The following is a 22,986-nucleotide window of genomic DNA, read 5'->3' on the forward strand; positions in this document are numbered from 1 at the left end:
TTTGCAGTCAGTTTTGCCCCTGCTGAGTTTCAGCTCCTGTCTGCGTTGCACTTGTGGCTGTACTGCCAACGTGTGATGCTTGCACATGTGTGATGCTTGCTTTGAGGCTCAGTTTGTTGGTGTCCCACTCTGACTTTGCTCATCCTTATTCTTCTTTCTTCCCCTTCCTTCCTCCCCACCACAGGGATGTCCCGTTCTCCATCGTTTACTTCCCACTGTTTGCAAACCTGAACAAGCTGGGCCAGAAAGACCCCAATGTCAAGGCTCCGTTCTACGTGTCCTTCCTCTCCGGGTGTGTGGCTGGCAGTACGGCTGCAGTGGCTGTCAACCCTTGTGATGGTGAGTCCTGAGTAGCTTGTGCTGGTGGCCTGGCGCCAAGTGACAGGAGTCAGAGGCCCACAGGTGGGCTAGGTGAGGAGGAGGGTGACCATGCCAACCTCTTCACAGCATGAGCACACAGGGAGGTACAGAAGGGGAGCTCTGCTGTCTGAGCTGCCTCCAGCTCAGATGATGTTTCCTTCAGCTGAGCTATACCTTTGGCTACAACTTACACAGAGGTTTGTAGTACTCACTAAGTAAGTCAGGAAGAGGGTGTCATTCATTTCAGTCATTTTTCACAGGAATGGCTGCGAACATGCCCCTGAAAAGGCATGTTTCCATGTGGAGTGATAGTATGCAGACCATTTACATGGATACGGTCATGGACAACCGGGGGAGCCTCAGATCTGTGGCTTTCTGCTCCACAGCATCTGCCTTAAATATCACCTTGGTTTCTCTGCTATGAAAAACATCAGAAAGTAACTCCTCTCTCCCCAGCATTGCACATACTCCAAGGTGTGAAGAAATGTAAGAGCAGCATCATATATTTTAGATACTCCTTCCAGAAGGAGCTGAGTATTTGAAAGTCGGTTCCCACTTTGCAGAAAGATGTCTGAATTTGGAAGTGTTTAAAGCTTAAGTCAGCCTTGGAAACCTTGGTCACATTGAGGGGAGGAGGTTGGGTTTTGGGTGGCTGTGTTTTTCTTTTGTCCATTTGTAAAGGAATGGGTTTGGTTTCCCCTGTGTTGCTGATAAATATATGAAAATGGTCTGCATTCTTGGTGATCTCATTCTGACTGTGTTTCAAGGACATTACTCTCAGGGTGGGTCTTGCCTGCTGAAGAGCGTGCTATATTCCCAGTGTTCACCACACTCTCTCTCTCTTTTCTCTCTTTCTCACCAGTGATCAAAACACGGCTGCAGTCCTTGCAGAGAGGAGTGAACGAGGACACCTACTCGGGAATCCTGGACTGCACCAAGTAAGACTCCTCGTGAAGCAGACTACTGCACCAGATGTATGGCATCTGCTGCTCCTGCTGCAGGCAATCAGTGCAGCTTCTAGACCCAACCAGCAGCTTCTCTGTTTCAGGTTCCCTCTGAACCTGTGCTTTTATCTATGTATCTAACTGGATAGATAGATAGATGACCAGATATATACTGTTCATATAGAATCATAGAATCATTGAGGTTGGAAAAGACCCTTAAGATCATCCAGTCCAACCATTAACCTAACACTACCAAGTCTACCACTAAAACAATTAAGGGTAGAGTAATAATTAATTTCATGTTTTCTGGCTTGGTGGCTGGATTATTTTTTAATGAAAGTAAAACTAGGAATCATTAAGGTTGGAAAGGATCTCTAAGATAACAGACCAACCATCAACCCAACACCACCATGCCTACTTGTTGTGGTTTAGCCCCAGCCAGCAACTAAGCACCACGCAGCCGCTCACTCACTCCCCCTACCCCGATGGGATGGGGGAGAGAATTGGAGGAGTAAGAGTGAAAAACACTCCTGGGTTGAGATAAGAACAGTTTAATAATTGAAATAAAGTAAAGTAGTAATGATAATAATAACAATATAATAATGATAATAACAATAATAATAATATACAAAGCAAGTGATGCACAATGCAATTGCTCACCACCTGCCGACCGATACCCAGACAGTTCCTGAGCAGCGATCGCTGTTCCTCGGCCAACCCCCCCCAGTTTATATACTGAGCATGACATCATATGGTATGGAATAGCCCTTTGGTCAGTTTGGATCAACTCTTCTGGCTGTGCCCCCTCCCAGTTTCTTGTGTACCTGGCAGAGCCTGGGAAGCTGAAAAGTCCTTGACTAGCATAAGCAGTACTTAGCAACAACTAAAAACATCAGCATGTTATCAACATTCTTCTCCTACTAAATCCAAAACATAGCACTATGCCTGTTACTAGGAAGAAAATTAACTCTATCCCAGCCGAAACCAGGACACTACTAAACCATGTCCCAAAGTGCCATGTCTACACATTTTTTGAACACTTCCAGGGATGGTGACTCCACCACCTCTCTGAGCAGCCTGTTCCAATGCTTGACCACTCTTTCCATGAAGAAATCTTTCCTAATATCCAATCTAAACCTCCCCTGACGCAACTTGAGGCCATTTCCTCTCGTCCTATCACTAACTACTTGGGAGAAGAGACCAACACCCACCTCACTACAATATATATATGTACATAAAAGAGAACTTCTTCCTGTTTTGAGCAAAGTAAATACAGCGTTTATATTTAAATGCTTCTGTCAAAACCCCAACAGTCATAACACTGAGATTTTATTTCTGCAAAGGGAGGCAGTGCTGTGGTTGTCTCTCCCAAGACCCTGTTGTCTGAGAATCTACAGCACTAAGTCTGATATCCCTCCTGGGACCGCTCTGAACAGCAGCTGCAGGAGCGCTGGCTGGCTGGGCTGTCCCCAGCCACACTCTCCTCTCACCCTTTGCTAAACTGTGGTCTGGCTGCTTCAAAACATGAAGGGTGTTTCAAAACACATGCGCTCTGCTTCTGTATTGCTGTTTTAGCCAGTCTCTTGCCATCTGACTGTCCCCCATACTGAGGGTGGAGTTGGCCCCAACTTTTGAACAGCAGGACCTCTTGGATGCAAGCATGGGGTTGTCTTAGCTGTACATCCAGACCCAGGCAGACACTCCTGCTCCTGGCCAGATGTAGGGATGGGGCATGTGCCTGCATGGCTGTTCGCAGAGCACATGGAGGATGGTGGATGATCTGCTGTGGAGGCAGTGCCACATGACAGCAGTCTCTGGAGGGAGGCAGAAAGCCAGGGCATGGCCAGAGGCTCTCCTGGCATGGTGGAGGGGTGGGATGGACATTTATCTGGCTGTGCTGTCTCTCCCCAGGAAGATCTGGCAGAAGGAAGGGCCCATGGCCTTCCTGAAAGGGGCGTACTGCCGAGCCCTGGTCATCGCTCCTCTCTTCGGCATCGCACAAGTTGTCTACTTCATTGGCATTGCGGAGTTCCTGCTGGACATGCTCCCCAAGCACCGGGCCTAGCCCCAGCGCACCTGCGTGTGCCCTCCTGCCCTCTGCCGCGCCAAATTCATCCCTGTGTTCGTCATCCGTGTCGATTGGTGTCAGAGCAACAGTGCAAAGGGTTCGCGCGGGGATGCCGAGGGGATGCGGTCTCCAGATGAGCAAACGTAGGGAGGGAGAGAGTCCCTTTTCTGTCTCAGTCTGGAACCTGTCCCCTCTCGCTCCTTCCACGGACAATACCTAATTATGCATTTTTTTCCCTCTTTTTTTTTTTTTTTTTGTTTTTAAATTGTCATTCTTAAGGACACTGGTAAGCACAGACTGGGCTTGCAGACCCAGAAGTCTCCTCCCAGCCTTGGGGTGGAAGAGGGATGGGAGAGGAACAACCTGAACCCTCGTCCACCCCAGCCCCCCTCCTTCTTCCTGGAGTTGTCAGCTGTCTGAGGAGGAGCTGGATGGGCAGCTGTGTCCTCTCAGCCCCTCCTCGGCTCTGTTGGCCCCCGGTCAAGAGCGAGTACTGTGCAAAGGGGACTCATCTCATCGCCACGGGGGGGATGCTGGATCTGGCAAGTTCCTTGGCCTGGAAACCTTCACCCCTCCTGTCTCCCTTTCTCATAAATGAGTTGGACTTAGATGAAGTTCTTGGAGATCAGAGGAAGGGAAAGGGGGATGGTTACTATTGATTTTGTCATTACTTTTGTTTTAAAGCAAAGGGATGTCCCTCCTAACTAGGTGTCACAGGCACATCTGGGTGAGGTGCAGAGATGTGATGTCTGCTCTGTAGGGAACATGTCTGTGGGATCACATGAATGTCTGAAGGTGCTTCACTGCTTGGCTACAAGCAGGAGAGGGAGAGGAACTTGGGATCAAGTTATTTTAGGTTGGGGAGGGCGGGATTTGGTGGGGTGTTTTGGTTTTTTATTTTTTTAAAATGCAGGTGTTGTGGGGAGGGAAAACCAAACAAGAAGAAACCACTTACATTCCTTAAGCCTGCGTGCCCCTGGGGTAATAAAGTGGTGGCCGCAGGTGTAATTTCCCCTGATTTCCACCCCCCCCACCCCACCCCCCCCCCCACCCCCCCCCCCCCGCCCCCAGCCCCAGGTGTGTGAAAGGAGGCACCTGCTCCGCTTCTGTGGTGCCCAACCTCGGGGGAACTGTGCTAGAAACACTGGACCTATGTGCTCACCTTGCAAGGTGAAAACACAACGTCTGGTTGTGCTTTGATGTTTGACTTGGGCGTGTTTGGAGCCAGCTGGTGTCAAAGAGGTGGGAGGGTTCCTGCACCCTGAGCAAGGAGCTGTTTGCATGTGCATGATTACAGGGTTGAGTCCTCTGGATCATGAAAACTCGTCATCCTGCTCGCGTCTGGGGTGGTGACTGTTGTTGGGTGGCAGGGGGCAAATCCACACCTACAACCCGCTCTGTCAAAGGGGCACTGCCCCAGCTAACATCACTTGTCAGAGGACTTCCTCTTTCAGTACTCTCTTGGGCTGTGTAATTAATTCTAGGTTAAATGATCTTAAGTGCAAGATCTACCAACGCAGCGTGGTCTTCTCCATTATTTATTCCATTTGGTGCAATCCACCCGACTTTGGTGTTTAAATTGGACTGGTTGAATTATCTTTTCATTCCTTCTTTTTTAAACTTTGTTCTCCAGGTGCTTGCTTGGTGTTTGTGTTCCAAATGTATATTTAATTAATAAAAAAAAAATCCCTTTTTTAATGTTTAAAAGAGAACCACCTGTGTTTCAACATTCTTGGTTAGGTTTTTGCAAAACCTATATGTTGAGGGCCTTCCTCCTTGATATGTCCTTTTTCTCTATGAAAAAGTTGTTCTGTGGCTGATTTGTTACTTGTCACTTTGCGTATGTGGGTAATTTTCTTTATTTTTCTTAATGACTTCTCCATGTATCTGGGAAGGAATCTGTGCAAAGATGATGATAGATGTCTGTGCTGTGTGTAGTACTGTGATGCTGCTCCTGCTCTGGATTTCCCTTGGGTGGATTAAAAGAGAAAGATTTTTTTGTTTTGTTTTGTTTTTAAGGTGCCCCGTTCCTTGCTGCTTTGTGATTTACAAGGAGGGTCCCCAAAAGAAACCTTGCCGATAAAAAGTAGTGGGGTTTCTGCTTGCCCTTCTGCCTGCAAAGATTGCCCCCTGAAGCTGGGTGACTTGTGGCTGCAGGGGGGTACGTGGGGTGCAGGTTTGTATTGTGGGCTTATGTTTGAAGGAAAATCTGGTGCAGTGGTGGGCTGAGGTTCAGGGAAAGCTCTCCTTGTCCTTTTGGAATGCTTTTAAAAACCTCTCTGTAAAACTGACTCTTCTTCCCGAAATCTCCAGCTCTTCTTCCACCACGTTGGAGCTGGTGACCTGAATGGGGCTGATTTTTAGCTGCTTGGACATGGCCCTGAGTCAGGAGGGCATCAGGAGGTGGCAGGGGGTAGTGACTGCAGGAGCCCCCTGGGCACGCAGGGTGCCACTGGCCAAAAAAGTAAGAGTTTAAAATGGGAGAATTCCCATCAACTTAATTAATTACCAATGAACAGAAACCTTTAAGTACTGATTGCAGTATTGAGGAATAAAAGTAAATAAATACACTTAGAGAAACACCTCTGCTCCCCTCGCTGCAGGTGCCATTCGTCCCCGGGGCAGGGGACAGCAACCAGCATGGGGCCAACACCTTGTGCATCCTACCTGGTCCCTCTGGCATAGGGTCCTCCACTGACCCCAGGCCCTTCCCAGTTGTACCTTGTCTCATGTCACCCCTGTCCCTTGCTCCTGCCCTGACCATGGCTCTTGTGGCTCCAGTTCGTTTGGGTTTTGTGGTGTTTACTGCCCTTAAATATGTGTTGGTGAAGGTGCCCTGTGCCCCTGTCATGGGTTCAGGTGGGTGGGTCAGTTTTGGCTGGTGAAATTTCCTAGAATGCAATGAAGAAATTTACTAAAGCTCTGGGGGGGAAAATTCCTACAATGCAAAAAGGGAAATTTCCTGGAAAAGCAAAGGGAAGCCATCCTAGAAAGGTACAGCAAAATATCCTGGAAAATGAAGGGGAAATTTACTGCAAGAGAATGTAGGAATTTCATAGAGAGCACTAGGGTGAATTCCTCAAAAGCGAAGGGGGAAATATTCTGGAAATTTGTAGAAAGCCAATGGGGGAACTTTGTAGAAGGCCATGGGGGGATAGCCTAGAAATCAAAGGAGGAAAATTCCCAGAAAGCAAGGAGGAAATTTTCTCAAATACCAGGGAAATTCCTGAAAAGCAAAAGCGATGTTTCTTAAGAAAGTAACAGTGATATTTCCTAGAGGGGAAATTTCCCAGAAAGCAAAGGAGGAATTGCTGGAAATCAAAAGGGAAATTTCCTGGATAGGAAGAATGAAATTTCTTAGGAAATAATTTCTTGCTTTGCGGGGAGCAATAGTCATGGGGAAATTTCCTAGAAAGCAATGAAGTCCTGTAAAGCAGAGAGAAAATTCCTAGAAAGGAATGGAGGACTCTAGAAAGCAACAAGGAAATTTCCCAGGAAGCAAGAGAGGAACTTTCTGGAAAGCAATGGGAGGGAAATATCCTGCAAAGACAGAGGGAAACTTCCTGGAAAGTGACGGAGAAAATTTCTACAAAGCAACAGGGGTATTTCTTAGGAAGGGAGAATTTCCTGGAAAACAAAGGGGAATGTCCTAGAAAACCATGCAGGAGTTCCTAGTAAACAGTAGGGAGAAGTTCCTGGAGAGAAGGGGAAATTTCCTTCAAAGCAAGAACTATAGGGGAAAGAGGCCAAAATCCTGTGCTTCAGCCCTAATGACCACCACTCCAGTCCTTGGATAATAAATTTGTAAAACTCCTGCAAATCTCAGGGTTTTTTTGTTTGTTTTACTGCTCCATGCAGTAAATCCACAGCTCAAATTGGCTGAAGGAAGAACGACGAGGGTGAGTGCTTGGGCCACATGTGTCCTGCCTGAAATAATGGTTATGTGGTAATTTTCCTCTAATTTAATGCAAAAATCTACGTAACCTGCACCACGCAATGGTCTGAGGCAGAGGGTGACCATTTTCTCTCATGGGTGGCTGGGCCTGGGACCTGCGTTACTGGAAATCAGCTGCAGCCCCGGACAGGCACTGCTTCCCCTTTCTGGAGCGGGGGGACGCGCTGCCGCTGTGCACAGGCCACCAGGACCCCCCTCCCGGCTCCACCTGCTCCTCCCCTTGCTTTTGGGGCCTGGCATGGCCGGCGAGGACCCCCACAGGGTTCATGCCTTTGCAAGGGTGGTGCTGGCCCTGAAACGCACACATGCGGGGCTGATGCACGACCTTGGGGTTGATTTTCTTCCTTTTTTCCCCCCTTCTTTTTTTGCACAAAACTGCAGTGCCGCCATGCCGGAGGTGCTCGTGATGCCGGTTTAGCATCCCGAGCAGTCCCCAGATCCCGCCGAGGCAGCTGCGAGGCACAGAGACGGCGTGGCCGCGGCTCCCAGCCCCTTTCCTGCCGCGGCCGAGGGCGGTCGGGTGCTCTGACACCCGGCTCTGCAGATATTCGACCTGAGAAACCAGGAGCAGGTGTGGCGCCGGGAGCAGCACCAGGCCCACGGAAGCGCCCCGGATTTATGGGAAAAGGCAGCGCCAGGAAAACTGGCTCCTGGATGTGGGGAGTGCGGCCAGAGCCCACTGCCCTCTGTGGTTTTGCTTTTATTTTGTAATTTTTTTTTTTTATAGCGTGCCCTTAGTGTGGAAAGCAAGGCAGCCTGAAAGAAGAAGGATTAAAATAAATAAAATCAAAAAGCCACGGGAGTTTCCAGCCCTGAGGCCAAGCCCTGCATGCGTGGTCCGTGCTGCCAGTGCACCCCGGAAAGCCCCGGCGGTGGTGGGTGCAGCTGCTTTCGCACTGAGCCTGCACGTTTCGGGGTGTCCCCGCCGCCCACCTGCCCCTTGCTCTTTGCAAACCTTGCCTTGTTTAATTTCGGGGTGCGGCCGTCCCGCAACGGCACTTTTGGAGCCACAACAGCAACCCCAGCGCAGGGTCACGGGCATTTCGGCCCCCCCCCCCAGCTCGGGGCCTGACCCTGCCCGTTGCCCGCGTGGGGTCTGCGTCCCACGCCGGTGCAGGGCAAGGTTTAGATCTGGATTTTTTTTTATTTTATTATTATTAATTTGGGGAGGGGGTTGCCCAGGGCTCCGCAGCCGGCACCCCCCCGGAGGGTGCAGACCGGGCTGGGACCGGTGCGTGTGAGCCCCCCCCTCCCGCGACGGGGGTGGCCGCGGCGATACTTTCACTTTCACAAGGGTCACGTGGTTTCCAGGAAACCGGGCGCCGGTGGGGGGCGGATAAAAGGGCCGGGCAGAGTTGGCCGCGCCCCGAGCCGAGGTCGCCCGCCCGCCCCGGGTCCTGCAGGACTGGGGACCCCGCGGCACCATGGCAGCGCCGCAGAGCGAGGGGTAAGCAGCCCCCCCCAGCGTCCCTCCCCGGGTGGCCGTCCCCGGGTGGCCCCGGTCCCCCCGGTGACGGCCCCGCGCCCGCAGGGAGGCCCAGAAGCTGCGGTTCGCGTCCTGGCTGGTGAGCGCCGTCAGCAGCGGGAGCTACCGGGGGCTGCGCTGGACCGACCCGAGCCGCAGCGCCTTCCGCGTCCCCTGGAAGCACAACGCCAGGAAGGACGTCACCAGCAGCGACCTGGAGGTCTTCAAGGTGGGTGGGCTGGGGGGTCACCGGCGGTGAGCGCCAGGCCTTCAAGGTGGGCGGGAAGTGCGGTCAGCAGCAGCGTCCCGAGGTCGTCGAGGTGAGCGGGATGGGAGGTCGCTAGCGGCAAGCTCAAGGTATGCGAGGCGGGTGGGACGGGGGAAGTGGGGAGCCGGGGGGAGACCAGGCATCCCTGAAGCCTCCACGCTCACAGAGCAAGGGTGGCCATTCTCATCCCCCCTGCACCCCCCAGGCCTGGGCAGAGGTGAGCGGGCGGTATGAGGGATGCCCCGAGGACCCGGCCAAGTGGAAGACAAACTTCCGCTGCGCCCTGAGGAGCACCCGCATGTTCGTGCTGCTGGAGGACCGCTCCAAGTGTGGCGACGACCCGCACAAGGTCTTCGCCATCGCCCCAGGTGAGCTCGGCCCCGTGGGGGGCTGGGGCAGGCGATCTCGGGACGTCCCGCTCACGCTGCTCTCCTTCCAGCTGCCCTCTGGCATGGCGAGGAGGGAGATTTTGGCAGCCCTGACCCCGTGGTGGACCAGCAGCCGCTGTGCCAGCAGCCACAGGTAACGGGATGGGCATGGCGGTCTGGGGGTTCCCCGCTGCCACTGCTCAGGCATTGCACCCCCCACGTCCTTGGGGTGCTCCTGAGCTGGAGCCCAGCATCCAGCTGAAATGCAGGGCAGGGGGAGGCTGGGTGTCCCCTATCCACAGCGGTAAGACCCCATCCCACTTCCCTTTGCAGCTGGAGCTCAACCCCCAAGACGTGGCCCCAGAAATCGCCACCCCAGGTAGGCACTGGTCCCCCATTTTTTTGGGAGGGGCACCCCGGTAGGCTCAGCTGGGGCTGTTTTTGGGGTTGTGAGACCATCCGCCCGCTGTGCCCCACCTCAGGCAGCACCGACCCTGCGCAGTCCCCGACACTGGAGGGCCTGGAGGCGCTGCAGTGGGTGCTGCAGCACTGCGACATCTCCCCCCGCGACCTTGGCCCCCCACCACCATCCTGGGCACCTGCAGGTGAGACTCGCGGGGTGTAGGGTGGGTGACACCATGGGTGGGTGACCCCAGCCCCTTCCTACCGGTGATTTCTCTGCAGGGGATGCCCCCCACCAGGACACCCTGCTCCAGCCTCACCCAGACCCCAGCCAAAACAACTGCCTGCCCCCACCGGCATTTCAGCAATGGGTGCCCGCAGCAGAGCCGCCCCCCTTGGTCACCTGCAGCCCCCCGGACTCCATGCTGCTGGTAGAGCAAGGTGGGTGCTGTGGGGCAGGATCCAGGCCCAGGCACGAGAATGCCATAATGGGGGATGGGAAGAGGCTGGGGTGCTGCCACATGCACCCTGTGCCTAAGCAACCCCACCCCACTGCACCCTGAGTCGCGACGCTGACGCTTGCCCGTCTCCCACCGCAGGGGCCATGCCACTGCCGTGCCACCCACCGGAGGTCACCGTCCCCGTGCAATCCCCAGAGGAGGCGATGCTCTTTGCCCCCACCGCCAGCCCTGTGCCACCTCCACCGCCGCTGGAGGATAACACAGGTGAGAGGGTTTAATTATTAATAGCTATAAATAATTATTAATAAATATATAATGATTAATAGTTACTAATGCTCGGGGGTGGGTGTTTTGGGGAGGGGGAGCATTTGGGTTTGGGGAATGCAGCTGCTGATCACTGCCTGGTGCAGATGGCATCATCCCCATCCTGGACGTCAGCATCTACTACCGGGGCAAGCTCTTCCACCAGGAGGAGGTGGGGGACAGACAGTGCCTGCTGGCATACCAGCTCTCCGACCCAGTGGTGGCCCTGCGCCCCGGGCACCTGGTGCGCTTCCCCAGCCCTGCCGAGCTGGCCGATGGCAAGCAGCGGCGTTTCACCGAGGAGCTGCTGGGCAGCGCAGGGCTGCAGCTGGAGCAACGCACCCGCAAGCTCTTCGCCACTCGCCTGAAGAAGTGCAGGGTCTTCTGGGCCCTGTCCCAGCAGCTCGAGGGCATCGAGGACCCCCCGCCCAATCTGCTCTGCCGGGACCAGGAAACCCCCATCTTTGACTTCAATGATTTTTGCACAGGTGGACAGGGGTGTGTCTGTTCCTTCCCCCCACCCCCCGGTTTTGGGGCTTGTGGGAGCCAGCTCCAGGATGTCACAAGCATCCGAACCCTCCCAGCCCCTTTGTGTCCCCTGGACTCACCCCAAAACTGAGCCCTGTCTCCCTTTGCAGAGCTGAGGGACTTCCGCAATGGCCAAAGGCAGCGGTCTCCTGACTTCACCATCTACCTCTGCTTCGGGCAGTCCTTCTCCAAGGCCAAGCCCAAGGAGTCCAAGCTCATTCTTGTCAAGGTGCAGGGGCCAACACCCACCACTGCCCCACTGCTGCCCAGGGAGAGGGAGACTCTTGGGGGCCAGGGGAGATGGGGGTCTGAGTACCTGGGGAGGGGGACTCTCGGATCTGGGAGAGATGGGGGTGCCCAAAGAGAGGGACCCTTGGGGTCTGGGGGAAAAGCGGGTGAGGTGGGGGCTGGATGTCCAAGAAGGGGGACCCTCAGGGGCTGCGGGGAGATGTGGTCTGGGTGCCTGAGGAGGGGGGACCCTTGGTGTCCAGGGCAGATGGGCATCTGGGTACCCACAGAGGGGATACCTTGGGGGCTGGGAGAGATGGGGGAACTGAGTGACCAGGGAGGGGGACCCTTGGGGGTTTGGGGATGGGGGCAGGGCTGGGTGCCCAGGGAGGGGAACCCTTGGGGAGGAAGGGGGGAACAGGTGCCTGGGGAGGGAAACCTTGGGGGGCAGGGCAGGATGGGGTGGGAGGCAGCTGCCCAGGGACGGGGACCCTTGGGCTGGGGGAGATATAGGGTGCCCCGCACACCTCTGTCCTGTGCTCCAGGAGGACGGGGCCGTGCAGGGTGTTGCAGCCCTATCAGGCAGCTGCCTGTAACCCTGACTGTTTGCTGCCGCAGCTGGTGCCCAAGTTCTGCAAGTACTGGTACGAGCAGGTGCTGCAGGAGGGAGCCTCCTCCCTTGACAGCGGCACCGTCAGCCTGCAGCTCTCTGACTCCTTCAGCCTCTTCGAGCTCATTGAGCAGTACAACATGCAGATGGACTGACCCCCACCCCACCCTGCTCCCTGTGGCCCCCCGGGATGGGCACCAGCTGGTGGGGAACCACCAGGCAGCAGGGGCTATGCAAACTGGCATCCCCTGCCCAGGAATGCTGTGGCAGGATGTCTATGATGGGGATCTTTCTTCCTCCGCTCCCTCCACCCCAAGGACGGCTTCACCGGCTGGTCCCGGAGCTGACGTTGCTTTTCCCCTCTGTCAGCTGCTAACGTGTTTTTTTTGTGGAGTGTGGTCATTTACAGATTTATTTTCTTAAGTTTTCTAAGTTTAAATATATATATATATATATATATAAAGGTGCTTTCCACTTACTGATGTTGCTTGACATCTGCCCCCACTATCAGTCTGAGACCTCCCCCTGCCCGCATCCCCCAAAACCATGGGGGGTCTGTGGGCAGCCTTGTCCCAGCAAAGCCCCTGCTGGCAGTGGGCTTGTACCCGAGCGCTTGTCAGCACCTTCCCCCCCTTACATTTGTGTAAATTAGGTGACTTTCCACATGTGAAGGGATGCATTTATTTCCATGCATTAAGGCTGCAAACATGACTTGCAAGCAAAGTGTCTTGAGGATAGTTTGGCTTTGGCTAAACAAAAATAATAATTCTTCGGTGAGCGTCTCCCCGTTGGCCCAGATTTACTCACTTGAGATGTTCTGGAAAAATAAGGCAGTAACTACAACATGAAACACCCAGAGCTGAGCTCTGAGGTGCAGAGGTGGTGGTGTCTCAGGGAGGAGTGTGGTAACCAGAGTGCTGCCCAAAGATGGGGGTGTTCCCTCCCCCAGCTCAAAGCAGCTGCACCCCCTCATTTCAGGAGCCAGGGGAGAGGATGAGCCTGGCCATCAGTGTTGGACCCTGGGCAAGGGAAGGTGGCAACCTCTTTACCTGATGATTGATGTGGATGCTGCTGGGCCCAAAGGTGGTGGTCCCGTAGCTTGTCACGTAATAGTGAGCAGAGGGCTGCACCGGGGGCTCCTCCAGCTGCCTGGGCACTGTGGGGACCGGGGGATCACCATCAGCACCTCAGCTCTGTGAAACCCACAGCCCTCCTCCCCCTGAGCACTATTGTGGCGCAAACCCGGGACCATTTGGCTCACCTTTGGGCAGGAGCAGCTCTGCGCCAAAGCGGTGCCCACACGTCCCACAGGTTTTAATGTCTTCCTTTGTCCTGTGGAGGAAAAAGACCCGAGAAGAAGGAGCAGGAGGTGACCTCAGCACTTTCCATGGAAGACGATGCCAAGGCAATGGAAGAGGCTCACTCTTTCCACCCTGACCTGAAGTCCCACCATTGGTGGGACAGCTGCTGCTTTCCCAGATGCCTGAGCACCTTCAGCTCTTCATGAAACAGCGGACAAGTGGGCACCTGACCAGCATGGCCATTATGTGCCTGAGTCCCAGAGTCTCAACTTTTTCACCTTAATTTCCATGCTCAAATTTCCCACACAAGTAAATGCTAACACCATGTGGGACACAGGCTGCTCTGGTCAGGAGAAGGGCAACATAGTGCCTCGCAAGTTTCACAGCTAATTTCACCTTGCTTTTAGAAGCTGACCAGCCCCATCAGCATTGCAGCAGCAACCACCCGGCTCCAGCCCCCAGCTTGGCAGGTCACAGTATGTACATACATGGCGTTTGTGCCATCCATGTCTGGCCAGATGAGCTCCGCGGGACAGCCGGCCGTTCGGCAAGGGGTCTTCATGCACACATGCAGCCCCGGCCACTCCTCAGCGAGCTTCTGAATGATGAACACAACTGCCATAACGAAGTCCCAGGCAAACTGGAAACCTTCCAGGCAAAAGGAGAATGTCTCGCTTACAGCCACCCAGCCACAGCAGCCCAGGAGATGCTGTGGTGATGCATGTATTGCTCTAACTGCCCCCCGCTCCCCACCCCCCTCCCCCCAGCCAGAACTGTTGGACCAGCTCTGTTTCGCAGGTTAACCAAGGCCCATCAGCCTTCACAGGGAATTTAAAGATCTGTTGGAAGAGCTCCCCAACTTGGATGGCCCTTTTGCTTATCACTTGGAGACCCAGCCTGAGACTGTACGCTGCTGCGACTTTATGGAGAAGGATGAACCATTTGCTCCATGAGAAGACTGAAAACTTGACTTTTCACTTTCATGTGGTATCTTGAGAGGAATCCTGACCAGGTTGCATGGGGAAATCTTTAGCTGAACTGCTGGTGGACTCTGGCCAGACTAGGACATGTGGCAGAGGCTTTTGGGATGCTCTGCTCAGAGGGGTGGAAGTGGCTGGGGGCAGGGCTAAGGAGAGACATGTGGTTGGGGAGTCATGCAATAAGGATCAGGTATTCTTACCTGTCCTTCCTGCTGGCTTTCTGCACCGGAGCTCCAGGTAGCTGTAGGCCCTCTGGTTATTCTCTTTGATCAGCAGAGGTTTGCCATTGCATATGAGCAGGCAGGTCGCCTTGGCCACCCAGTGTGTGGAATAGAAGGAGCAAGCTTTCACTAGGAACCTGCAAGGAGATTGCCCACGGTTTTCACTACCCTCCTCCCTGCATATCTCTAACACTGGGAGAAAGTGTGGCACCAGGTGGACTTGAAAAATATGAACCCGATTTCAGTAGAAACAGAGGCAGACACCACATGAGGACCCTGTCCTACTGAAAGCTCAAGCAGTAGGAGCAGCCTCTTAAGCCAAGAGCTGCTTCCAGAGTTGGCCATCAGACAAAAATTTGGACACAAGTCAAGAACCCCAGAAGGACAGGACACCTTCCAGAAACTGGAACAGTCCCAGCACCCATAGAAACTGGACCATCCCCAGGTGGGACTGGGAAACGGCTGACTGCCTGGATGGGCACAGACTAGCCAAAAACCACTCCAGATGAAAGGTGAACCAGAAGGCGCATGGTCCTTGCTCACATCCAGGCAGTGAACATCGAAATGGTTCATCCAGGGCTCCACACATCTGTGGCAGAGCTGAGAAGCCACCCTGGTCTCCTGAGTCCTGGCCTCATGCCTCAGCTGATACGGTCTCAACAGCCAAGGGCTTGCTGACAGTCATACTGGTGCTATGCCAAGCAAAGCCCGAACTGCGCAACCTCATCGAGGGCTGAAAACCACTGCTTACCTCTGGAAGAAACCCTCAGGTATTTCGGGTGAGAAGTAGGCACGGATGTGGAGGTCCTCAGGGTGATCTCCTCCCCACACCTCAGAGACCTCTTCCGTCTGGTTCAGATAGGTTGGGAACAAGTACCAGGACTCGCCTTGGCCCCGTGTTGTCTCCCATGGCTTCCCGGGCACAAACTCGCTGGCCTGTGGGTTGAGCGCTTTGGCGTGCCTCACCTCCAGGCAGAGCTCGAAGTGCTCCAGGAGGCTGAAGAGCTTCCCTCTCCCTCTGTGCAGCCTATGTCCCATGATTTCCTCAAAGACATCCTGCATCCCTTCTGAACAGAGCTGGTGCTTCACCAAGGCACGCACGGCCTGGTGGCACAGCATCGCCTTTGACTTGAAGGTCCACACCCAGTTGGATCTGTCTCTGATGGTGGCGTGTTCCCCAATCAGCGTGTCTACAGAGATGCTCTCAAGCTGCTGTACTAGGCGGTACCTCACAAGGAGCTGGGTGGGAAGAGAAAGAGAGAAGAGGTGGCAATGAGAGGAGCCCAGCAAAGCTGCAGAGCTTGGGCCCTGCAGAGAAGACAGTCCTGATCCCCACACCCACCTTGAACATAGTTATTAGGAAGGTAGGCTGGAGAAAAACAGTGCTTTCCAGGTGCTTGATTTCCTCGTACCACACAACAAGCCCGATGCGGTGGAGGTACCGCAAGATGTCCTGGAGAAGCTCTCTGCCCAGGTTGGCCAGGTGCTTGCACTGGGAGAGTTTGCTGAGCAGGTACTGGAGGTCCATCATGCCTAGAAGGAGACGTGGGAGCTCAGCACGCATCTCTCAGACACCAGCGTTCCAAGGTAGATGGTTTAGAGAGCCAACAAACACCAGCAGTACCCATGCCATTCCTGGGGAAGCAGCTGGGACCAGCATGATGCTTGGTGACTGTGGCCCAAAATGCTTTGCCCTTCCTCAGCTGTCCCACTGCCACCCTGCAGCGCCCATGGTCTTGCCTTGCCTCAGCAGTGCCAACACCCTGCCAAGACCTCAACAGAGCATCTGAAAAATGAGGCTTATACTGGGGTTTTAGATTGTTTGAGAGAGCAGGTTTGTTTCCAGCCAGAAAACCTCAGATTGCCAGTTAAACCTCAGATTGTCATTTAGTCATGCAGTGAGACAGGGAACAAAACCTTGCGTATCTCCACAAAAGAAAAGCATTTGCTCCTCATCCTCTAATCCTACAGTGGCCAGGGGAGCCAGACATGACACTGGGCACTGGTGGTGTTCACACCTGCTTTAGGTATGTAAGCGAGTAGCTGGGGCTGCTTGCTAGTCCTGCTAAATCACAGGAGACACAGAGAAGGGGCTAGGGGCCGCTAAATAAAGTTAGCAGGACATAGGTTTGGAAACCATTAATGGAAGCATTAAAGCTGTGGAGCTCCTTCCTGCAAGATTTTTTAAATTTCTTATACAGGGCAAAGGGAAGAAAGAACAATGTTACTGGAAAGAAACAATCCAGACGATGTGGCCAGCTCAGGGTACATCCAGCCACAGGTTGGTAGATGTTGGCAGAGCCTCCTGGCGAAGACAAACTTGGCCTTTTCCTGTGCTTTTCCTTAGGCACCTGCCTTGGGGGCAGATGCTCATAATGACAGAGCTAGGTAGTAGCAATTAATGCTCCAGCAGTAACACTGCAAGGTCTTCAGCAGCGACCCCACCAGCACATGAGCAGGGCCAAAAGTTGCAGCAAGCACTGGAGAGCCCATCTCAGCTGCAGGACAGCAGGTCCTCCCAAGAAGGTGTGGCAGGGGGTGATAGACCACTCACCATGGTCTGCCATCTCCTCACTCTGTGCAATATCTACGATGGCAGCTTCCACCTGCCTATAGACAGGCGGCAGCACTCGGACTACCTCAGGGAAGAGCTCCTCATTCTTCACATGCTTCAGAATAGTGGCCTCAAGTTTTTTTATATCATGGTGATCCATGCAGTTGACAGCAACTAAGTTTAAGATCTGGAAGAGAGAAAGCACACACCTGCCAAAAGCACATCCAGAGGTCTTTTAGCCTGTGAGATAAAGGAGGGACCTAAAGCTAAGGAGGTCACGAAAGATGGGACACACCACTGGCTCAGCTTCAGAGGGTGCTTCCTTCACACCTTTGCTCTGAAGCAGTTCCTGGAAAATCACCTGGGGATGGTAAATGCCCCCTCACACTTCTCCCCAGGCACTTGCTATAAGCCACAGGAGGAGATGCCCATCACTGAGCAGGGATGAGGACCCAGCAGGTCACAGCCAGGGATTACCATGTCCACCCGGGGGCTGGGGAGTGGCTACAGTAGCAGCCTGATGCATTAGCACCAGGTCACCATCACCCGTAGCATGCTGGGCTGCCAGAGACAACAGGGTGACCACAGACAGCAAGCAACCATGATAATCTCAACCCTACGGTTAATGTGCAGCTCTCCATCTCCTTCAGCTTCTCCCACTGGTCCACGTAAAACTCGGGCTCCTTGCTGCCCTCCAGGTTGTTGATGAAGTGAGCAAGGTTGCTTTTTCTCTCTGCCAGCATGGCTCTGATCTTGGCCATGATGTCGTGCCTCTTCTTCTCTACCTCCTCCTCCTGGCAGCAGTCCACATGGGTTCCCACAGGAAGCACCACTGAGTTTGGGACTCGCATGGACAGGTTGTTGATCCAGAAACCAACAAGCTCCTTGAAAGTCCTGTCATTAGTTTGGTACCTGGGGAGGGAGAGAAAGAAAATCTCAAATTCATATCTAACCCTCCAGATCTCCAGCCAACTTCAACAAGCACAGGCCTGACCATGCATCCTGTGCTGTCCCAGTGGCTTACTGGAGAAAGGCTCAGATCTCCTAAGCTGTCATGGTCCATATCCAAGCTCATCTTTAAGTTTTGCATCCCTAAGCTAAGCCAGTTAAAGCTATGCAGTCTGTCCCTGCTGTGGATGGGATCATCCCGCTGTACCACAAAGCCCAAGTGTGATGCTCCCTCCACGTTCAGGGAGCACCACAAGATACAGAAGGGGTATCTTAGAGGTATTTCCAAGGTAGAGAGCAAAGCCATTTAGCCCGGGGTCAGTTCTCACATAAGGAGTTAATGCTCATCTAACCCCTCAAAACAGAGGACTTTGGTAAAGTGATGACAGATCTAGTGGCTTAATTAAAAGATTGATCTGCAAAAAGGGGGAGAGGATGAGCTAGCTACTCCAACAGTGAGAAGACCAGGCATCGAGGTCCAATGGAAATGGTGTGAACCCATGCAGGGGAAAGCTTCCCTAGCCCCTTTTTTCTTCTCCCACTCCACTCTGAATCCAAACCAGCTCAGCACTTACATGTGGAGATTGATGACAAGGATGACAAGCGCCTGTGGGGTGATGAACACGTGATGAGTCATGTAGTACTCCAGCTGGCCGGCAAAGTCCCAGAAGAGAAAAGTGAAGTCCTCAATCTGGAACTCGCTGATCTCTATCCCAACTGTTCGCTCTTCCTTGGGCACCAGTTTGGTTTGCCCTTGCTTCAGGCTTTTGCAGATGGTGGACTTCCCCGCCAGCGAGGCCCCCAGGAACATTGTCTTGACCCTCTTGTCCTCCTGCCCCAAACCGTGTTGAAGCTGGTTGAAGTAATTCTGGATCTGCTGGATGCCACCAGCGCACACTTCACTGGGTGGCTCCCGGAGGGGGTTCCCATTGGCCTTGAACATTTTCAGGGATTGCCCCTGGAAGAGCTCCTTGGGGAGCTGGCGAAGGGCATTATTCTGCACATGGAGCTCCTGTAAGTGTGCCAGCTGCAGGACAGGCTGGGGGAAGGTCCGGAACAGGTTGTTGGAAATGTTGAGGTACTGAAGGCTGCCTCGACAAGCTGCCAGGTCCCTGGGAAGGGCACCAAGACGGTTGTTGTTCAGCCGCAAGTGTTTAAGGCAGGGGAGATGGGAGAAAACCCCCTCCGGGATGACCCGGATTTGGTTCTGATTCAGCTCAAGCTTCTCTAAACAGACCAGGCTCTGGATTTCGCTGGGAAAGTCCACAATCTCGTTCTTGGACAGTATCAGCTTCTTCAGGTTGTAAAGCTTAGAAATGCCAGTGATGCTCCTGAGCTTGTTCCTGTCAAGGTCAAGGCTCTCCACTGCGGGGTTGCTCAGGACTGCTGGAGGCAGCACGCGCAGCCTCTGGGTAGAGAAAGTCACTTCACGCAAACCATCCTGCTCCTGACCTGCACGCATGGGACAGGGAAGGTGGTTAAGAGAGACTTTCACCCTTTGGGTTGCAGACCATTTTTTCCCTTAAGCTCTGTGCAACTTTGTGATCATTTCAGCCAGCAAGGAAATGCAGAGGCAAAACACAGGAGCTGGTTAAACAGCGTGACCACAGCTGCTGCTTGAACAGCTCCTGTGTCCTTTCAAGAGAGGAGACAAAGCCAAGGCACAAGGATCTTGGCTGGGCCTGAAGACACAGGAAGAAACAGTGCCCACCAGACGTTGACCTGTAGCCCAAGCATCACATTAACAGCTTTGCTCTCATCAAAGCACTGCAAGAGTTCCAGCCACAGATGCATCTACCCCGAAAACGGCAGGTTTCTAATCCCAGCAGGAGGCTGGTGGGGCAGAGCTGACGTCAGGAGGAAAGCTGCTCTCCAAATAACTCGCCCAGCCAGCCCTCAGCTCTCAACCACAGCTAGGGAGATGAGTTGAGGCTAGTGAGTTCAGACACTTCCTCTCTCACATCCTCCCCTCGGCTCCAGATGCATGCTACAATTCCCTGCAGGGCCTCTCCCAGCCCCAGGAGACTGGGAGAATAACACAGGGACAGTGGGGTACCCCCCAGGACAGGGTGCACAAGAAGGGACTGGGTGATGGCAGAGAATATCCCCAAAAGGAGGGTGTTTAGAGTAGAGAGTTTTACAGGCAAGAAGACTGCCAGGCAGATGTGGGATAGGGATCACACAATACTAGAACAAAACATGGTCAGATTTGCTTTCCTCTCCCTCGTTTCACTTCCTCACCAGATGATGCTGAGCACAGCATCCCCTTGCGCAAGGCACCCTGCTTAGGATGGACTCATCATCAGTTCTCAGCATTACCACCTAAACCTGGGACATGCAATGAGCCCAGCAGGAAAGCAAGCTTTCACCCTCTCCCAAACGCCCTGTCTCTCCTCCAGCACCATCAGAGAGACAAGCCAAAGGGCTCCCACCACCGCTCTGAACCAGAGTGGCAAAGAGCCAGGGCAGCTACTCACACGTTCTGGGCTGGGTCATGGCCCCGCGGCGTGGCACCAGCTAGATCCTCCCGGTTGCTCGGCCCCCCCTTTCATTTCCTCCTCTTGTTTCGCTCCCCGCCTCCTGAGCTCTGCCCGGGAACCCCACCCTCTCTTTCTCCATCCACCATCAGAGCAGCTCCCAACAACCCAAGCACCTCTGGCCAGGTACCAGGGCCATGGGTATGTCCCAAAAGCAGCTCTGGAGGTTGCTTACGAGACAAAGAAGGTGGCAGAGTAGCTCCTGAGTCAACTTCTTACAGCAGTGTCCCTACCTTTGCTAAAGGAACTTTTGGTGTTACTGCTGTTGCAGAGGAGGGAAAGGACACTAACAAGAGGTTATGCTACTACCAAACTACTGCATATGCTGAATAAGTAAGACTTCTTCCCTTAAACAGGTAGCAGCATTTGATCTGAGGGTCAACCAGAAAGAAGAAAAAAAAAAAAAAAAAAGAAAAGAATGCAAGTAGTATACTAGAAAAACTGTTTTCTAGAACATGCCAGAAGAGGCATTTTTAGGTATGTTTCTCATTGCCTCTCCCAAGCAGCACCTTACAATTTGATGGATTTATTTTTAATGGTAGACAGAATGAAAGAACCAGTATTCTTTTTCACGTAACTTCAGGGGAAAGCATGTGCAGAAAGTATAGTTTTCAGCTTCATTGCTCCTCCAGGCAATGGCAGGTGCATAGGTAACTGGAATTTAACAGTCATTACAGTACATGCACTCCTAACAGATCTTGCAACAGGTTGTTATCTTTACTGCTAATCCAAGGCTAACACCAACCAAGAATTTAAAGCAGTCAATCAGTCTGAGGAACAAAACACACTGACATTGGCTTCCTGGTCAACAGTGTAGTTACTTCCATTATTTGGTCAAGCTTTGTTTTTCACACCACCTACTCTTTTTCACTCATGCAGGCAGGTTATTCCAGAATTGTTCCTCTGATACATCCAAAGGTGTCCAATTTCAGCCTAAGCATATTCACAACTAGATCACATTCTCTTGTTCTGCTGCCATCAGTGCCATAGAAGTTTCTGAACTGTATTTTGTCACAAAATCTATCATCAGTGTTTGTATTCACAGCCCCACACCCATCTGCTAGGTATATATTCTAGCTACAAGTTTAGCTTTAAAACTAAAGCTTCTCTTCCAGCTATTCTTTTGCAGTCTTAGTGAGCCTTTGTTCCAAAATCTTCAAAGAAAGCCCAAAGTCATCAATCCCTTATACTCCATTCAGGCTGCACTTTCATACAGGAAGCAAACAGAGCCAAGGAAGATCAACTCTAAAACTCTCAGGGCTCATCCATAAACACTTCTGTAGGATGGTGAATGATGGGAGTGAAGTGTTTTGCCAGTCCAGACAGTACTGGTATATGGGCTTGTTTTGTTTAAATAAATAATAAGTCCCCAAACCAGCTATTTGGAGCCATAGCCAAAATTACAGTATGCAGGCAAACATCTTACGATTGAAATCAGAGTTCACTGAGAAGTTAGGAATGCCAGCAGGGGATCAAAGGTCTTGCTATTTGTGAGTTTTCCTATGCTCGCTAGGAAAAAAAACCAAGAGCTGCAGTTACTTGCTTTATAAAATTCATCCCAGAGAGCCTAACTGTTTTCTCTTTGAAGACAAGCAGCAAGACTATCCTCAAAGAAGGCAGTTTCCAAGTGCACTCTAAGAGGTTAGGAAATACCTCACGTAAGATGTGTTGCTGCCATCTGGTCCAACAGGCCACACACATTCAGTTCCCATTGAAGGGAAAGCCAGTTTCTAAGTTGTAACTTACTGTTTTCTCTTCAGCTTCCCTGCTAAATGTCTTCTCCCTAACACAGTTAGATGAGGAATGATGCTTTTTGTCAGGTTCAGGGGTGCTGAATATATTTCTGAGTGACTGTATTTCAGATGATCAGTTAAAAGATCGGTTGCTCACATACAGGTGGATAAGGAGTGCTTTTAAAGAAAGCAAGATGCAGTCACTATGTATGCTGGACTCCTTTGCTTCCTGATAGGAAAACCAGTCCTCCTACTGAGGAGGAGGAACAATTACTTATCCAACTCCAATCCTCTTCTAGAAAGACAGTATTCCTTAAGCAAGACCCAAGAGTGCAGATTTATACAGAACAGCCAGGGCAAGAGGCAGCTGTAAAACAAACAAACGACACCTGCTATAGGACTAAAACCATTCAAAATAACTTTATAAATTCTGTCACATTTCTGCTTTGTACATCAGTTCAACCTTACCCCTCCAGCTTGTTACTGAAAATTCACAATGCTTGCTTTTTGTTTTTTCCTGAAAGGCAGACACAAAACCAGCCATCAGTGCATTATTTACAGAAGTGCAACACAGCCTCCCACCCCGAAATTAAACTTTTCACTAACAAGATACTTCCAACAGAACGTAAATAAACACCATGGCTTGAGCAGTGTTTCTGAAGTCAGTTTATAAAGGTTAGCTCAATTCTGCAATCCCCAAATGAGAGCGAGTAAAGCTTCGCTCACCATCGAACGGGCTAAAAATACAACAT

At 52.5% G+C, this 22,986-nt stretch overlaps 3 protein-coding genes across 6 annotated transcripts in view; 2 read left to right on the top strand and 1 right to left on the bottom strand.

Moving 5' to 3' along the window:
* Nucleotides 1–3,369, top strand: part of SLC25A22 (solute carrier family 25 member 22) — a 28,043-nt gene extending 24,674 nt beyond the window's left edge. For all 4 annotated transcript variants that reach the window (XM_075712689.1, XM_075712686.1, XM_075712687.1 and 1 more), the window contains exons 7-9: nt 185–339; nt 1,223–1,298; nt 3,216–3,369. In XM_075712689.1, coding sequence (XP_075568804.1) covers nt 185–339; nt 1,223–1,298; nt 3,216–3,369 — 385 coding nt within the window. The remainder of the gene's footprint in view (nt 1–184; nt 340–1,222; nt 1,299–3,215) is intronic.
* A 5,382-nt stretch (nt 3,370–8,751) lies between these two features.
* Nucleotides 8,752–12,409, top strand: IRF7 (interferon regulatory factor 7). The gene is made up of 11 exons (XM_075712544.1): nt 8,752–8,774; nt 8,859–9,021; nt 9,266–9,428; nt 9,500–9,582; nt 9,762–9,807; nt 9,911–10,033; nt 10,113–10,271; nt 10,430–10,555; nt 10,702–11,082; nt 11,233–11,351; nt 11,969–12,409. Exons 1-11 carry the CDS (start codon nt 8,752–8,754, stop codon nt 12,113–12,115), a joined length of 1,533 nt encoding a protein of 510 aa, XP_075568659.1. The 3' UTR covers nt 12,116–12,409.
* Nucleotides 12,410–12,908: 499 nt separating this feature from the next.
* Nucleotides 12,909–22,792, bottom strand: LOC104033869 (malignant fibrous histiocytoma-amplified sequence 1 homolog). The gene is made up of 10 exons (XM_075711841.1): nt 22,703–22,792; nt 18,540–19,416; nt 17,637–17,928; nt 17,017–17,203; nt 15,805–15,995; nt 15,214–15,701; nt 14,442–14,599; nt 13,750–13,909; nt 13,222–13,292; nt 12,909–13,116 (listed from the first exon to the last, which is right to left on the bottom strand). Exons 1-10 carry the CDS (start codon nt 22,776–22,778, stop codon nt 12,935–12,937), a joined length of 2,682 nt encoding a protein of 893 aa, XP_075567956.1. The 5' UTR covers nt 22,779–22,792; the 3' UTR covers nt 12,909–12,934.
* Between the last annotated feature and the right edge of the window lie 194 nt (nt 22,793–22,986).

The sequence above is a fragment of the Pelecanus crispus genome, chromosome 6 (genome assembly GCF_030463565.1).
Source record: "Pelecanus crispus isolate bPelCri1 chromosome 6, bPelCri1.pri, whole genome shotgun sequence".
Lineage (NCBI taxonomy): Eukaryota > Metazoa > Chordata > Aves > Pelecaniformes > Pelecanidae > Pelecanus > Pelecanus crispus.